At 59.7% G+C, this 4015-nt stretch overlaps 1 protein-coding gene across 1 annotated transcript in view; it reads left to right on the forward strand.

The window, feature by feature from the left end:
• The first annotated feature begins 823 nt into the window (after positions 1-823).
• Positions 824-4015, forward strand: part of PKP3 (plakophilin 3) — an 8375-nt gene continuing 5183 nt past the window's right edge. Inside the window, exon 1 of the mRNA XM_004717185.2 lies at positions 824-1058. Coding sequence (XP_004717242.1) covers positions 824-1058 — 235 coding nt within the window. The remainder of the gene's footprint in view (positions 1059-4015) is intronic.

A 4015-nucleotide genomic window follows, 5' to 3' on the forward strand; every position in this document is an offset into this window, starting at 1 on the left:
CCAAGCCAGGCCAGCACTGACATGAGCCCCTGAGTCAGCCCCCCCCCCAGGCATCCCAACTGCCCTGCTCAGCGAGCCTGCGCCCTGACTCACGCTGGGAACAGCCTCCCACCCCCGAGGCCTGGGGCCCAGAACCTGGGAAGGGCCAGCATCCAAGCCAGCGTCCAAGCCCTGGTCCGAGCCTGGGTCCAAGCCAGGGTGGCCTCTATCTAGTGAGGCCTCCGCAGATGAGAGGCTGGAATTGTCTATGGAGGGCTGCCCACTGGGGTCTTCCAGGGACTCAGGCCAGGTCCAACGCCTCCTTTTGTGGCTCCAGCCTTTCATCCTTAGCTTGACCCTGACCCCTCTTGACAAGTCCGGAGGTGACCCCGGCCAGGTCTCACACAACGCTTCCCGGAAAGCCCCCCTCGGCCCATGGAGCAGGAACGGCCCCTCTGGTAGGGCAGGCCTCAGGGGTCTAGCTCGGGATGAGGGTACTCCATGTCCCCACCTGGGCTTCCTTACAAGATAGGCTGAGGAGACCCAGCAGCCCTGGATGAGTCTTGTGCGCTCCAGGGCCTCAGGCTGGGCAGGCCTGTTCTTCCGCCCAAATTCCACCTTAAGCAGCAGGAGGCCTCTCCTCCCACCTGGCCCAGGTGTCCCCGCCCCCAGCTGAGCTAGGGCTGGGCGGGCGTCTGTCTCCAGGCCAGCACTGGGTGCGGTCAGTGGGGAGGGGACTTAGGGGACAGGGCCCAGCGGGACAAGGCGCTGGAGATAGTTTGGGCTGGAGGTGGCCGCCACGGCCCAGGCCAGGCAGACCCAGCCCACGGCTGCCACCGCCGCCATGCAGGACAGTAACTTCCTGCTGTCCGCCCTGCAGCCGGACGCCGGCGTGTGTTCCCTGGCACTGCCCTCAGACCTGCAGCTGGACCGCCGCGGCGCAGAGGACACGGAGATCGAGCGACTGCGGGCAGCCCGTGTCCAGGAGCAGGTCCAGGCCCGTCTCCTGCAGCTGGGCCAGCAGGCCAGGCACAACGGGGCCGCTGTGCCTGTCGAGGGAGCCACAGAGGCCAGGAGAGGTAGGCTGGCAGGGCAGTGGGCAGGGGCATGAGCAGTGGACTCCACGGTGGGTGGCAGGGGGTCCCTTGCCCGTGTGCTGTGTAAGGCCTCCACCAGCTCCCAGGCTCGCTCCTGACTCACAGAGGCTTCGCTCTGAGTCACCAGTCCCCACCTGCCCCGCCCAGGCGTGGGGAGAAGCTATGGGTGGGGCCACCTGCTCCCCTGGACCCCAGGCCTTCCTGGGCTGGGCACCCCCTGCCCCCTCACAATGCACAGCAGCCCTCCGGGAAAACACAGGAGGACAGCGGGCACATGTCCTGCTGCCTGGCCTGCCTGCCCGCCGCTTCTCTGTCCTCCACCAGCAAATCCAGAATGCCCACACTTTTTACTGGGCTCCCCCCCACCAGACTCCTGGTCCCCTGCACACACATACACGCAGACACATGTGTACAACGCAGCCCCACACACACACACACACACACACAGGCACATGCATCCAGACCCACACACATGTACACAGGTGAACAGGCGCAAGCACACCTACAGACACTTGGACACATGGACATGAACATACACACACACATGCACACACTGGAAGACACACAGACCATCTCTCTCTCATACACACAGACACTCTCTCTGCTTTCGGGCAGACTCCCAGACCCCCATCTCCCTCCGGCATCACCCGGGTCCCATGGGAATGAGCCAAACAGGAACGTGGGAACGCTGGACGAGAGCCACCGTCTGTCTGGCCCGAGTCTCCTTTGGGAATTGCAGAGGGAGGGTCCAGTTTAACTGACCCAGATAGTCTCCGGGAGAACAGCAGGGGGACGTACACACCCTCAGCCTTCCAGGCCCACACCAGAAAAACCAGACCCACACGCACTGCCCTCAAGTGGGTGCCAACACAGAGGGGCTCTCCGGGATAGGGGAGGGGCGCCCCTGCGAGTTTCTGAGACTGTCACTCTTTACGGGAGTAGAGAGCCTCCTCTGTCTCTCTCCAAGTGGCTGGTGGTTTTGAACTGCCGGCCTTGTGGGTAGCGACCCCACACGCCACCACTGCTCCACCAGGGCTCATCATGCAGGCCCAGCAATGCAGAAACCTCAGCGCTGTGGGTGGAGGGGTGCACTCACCCGTGTGCCCGTGGAGCCCAGTGTGTGCATTTGCGTGTGTGTATTAATATGTGTGTTAATGTGCGTGTGTGTCGATGTGTTCGTGTGTGCATGTGTATTAATATATTTTATTAATATGTTTTAATGTGTGTTAATGTACATGCATTGATGTGTTCGTTTATATATATATATATTTTTTTTATCATTTTATTGGGGGCTCATACAACTCATCATAATCCATACATACATCAGTTGTGTAAAGCACATTTGTACATTCGTTAACCCTCTTCATTCTCAAAACATTTGCTCTCCGCATAAGCCCCTGGCAGCAGCTCCGCGTTTTTCTCATTCGTGTATATTAATGTGTGTTAACATGCATGTTACTATGTGTGTGCATGTGGTGATGTGTGTGTCTGCGTGCGTGTGTCCATGCCCCACAGATGCAGGGGCTCCTGACAGCCGTTCTGGAGACCCCCTTCCCTCCTTCCTCAGGCTGCAGCACCAGGGACAAGGCTTGGACAGTCAGGCAAACCTCAGAATGCAGCCATGCAGGCCCAGCCCAGGAGGGTGCCCAGGGGTCACGGGGTGGAGGAGGGAGTGGGGAGCACTAATTACCATCCTGGCTACCCTGACAATTAGGGGAAGGAGGATTATAATTTTGGGGTGCGGTGAGGTTCCCCAAATTGGGGGTGTGCCCCCACCCCAGGCAGAGCCTCACTGGCGTCAAAGGGTTAATAGCCCCTGCCCAGAAGCCTCATTAACCAGGGTGGGTCTGGGGAGCACACTGGGTGTGGGGGAGTCTCCGCAGAGCACCTGCTCGGCAGATGCTTCAGGAGAGCCAGATCCCGACTCCTGTGGTTGAAACCCAGAGTCGCCACAGCAGGGACCCCAGCCACCCCACCCTGGCATGGATCCTGCCTGCCCCCTCTTCTCCTGGTGGTCCTTGGCCTATTCTGCCCTTGGAATAACCTGTGTTCCCAGCCTTCTATCCATCCACCCACCTACACACTGTCCAATCATCTGTCCATACACCCACCTATACACTTGTCCAACGGTCTATCCATCTGTCTATCTACACATTGTCTATCTGTCTACCTATCCATCTGCCTATACACCCGTCCATCTGTCCATCCACCCACCTATACACTGTCCACCTGTCTGTCCATCCACCCACCTGTACACCATCTATCTGTCTGTTCATATACCCGCTTACATACTTGTCCATTGGCCTGTCCATCTACCCACCTACACACTGTCCATCCATCTATCCATCTATCCACACATCCCTCCATCCGTCTGTGCACTCTGCCATCTACCCACCAGTTGGTCCATCTATCCCTCCCACTACCCCCACACCCACGCCTTCTCATACTCCGAACCTTTCCAATGGCCATCCCTCCTGCCTCCACGTACCTGACCCCCCACTCACCTGCCCACTCACTTAGCTCTCCAGCCCTCCCTACACCCACCCACGCACCTGGCTAGGAGCCCCTCTGGCCCACAGCTTGTTTGTCCGCCTCCACAGTGCCTGCTAATGCCCATGTCCTCCACCTGTGGGTGGCTGTGTTGGAGGTGTGGCCCCGCCGCAGGCAGGGGAGAGGGGACTGCCCACTGGGCTGACTGGGCCAAGAAGTTGGGTGCCCTTGCTGAGAACGAGTCACTTGTGGGTGACCCGCAGCACAGATGGGGTCTGGGCACCGGAGGAGCTCGATGTGGGCAGGAGGCCAATTGTGGGCTGGGCAGGCTGGATGGCTCCCAGAAGAGGGGGCCAGACACTGCATGTGGGCAGAGAGAGGTCAGTTGTAGGCTGGGCAGGCTGGATGGCTCCCTGGAGGAAGGGTCAGGTATTACAGGTAGAGGGAGA

Source organism: Echinops telfairi, unplaced genomic scaffold, assembly GCF_000313985.2.
Source record: "Echinops telfairi isolate 266 unplaced genomic scaffold, ASM31398v2 ScPeMD7_37;HRSCAF=141, whole genome shotgun sequence".
In the NCBI taxonomy this organism is placed as follows: Eukaryota; Metazoa; Chordata; class Mammalia; order Afrosoricida; family Tenrecidae; genus Echinops; species Echinops telfairi.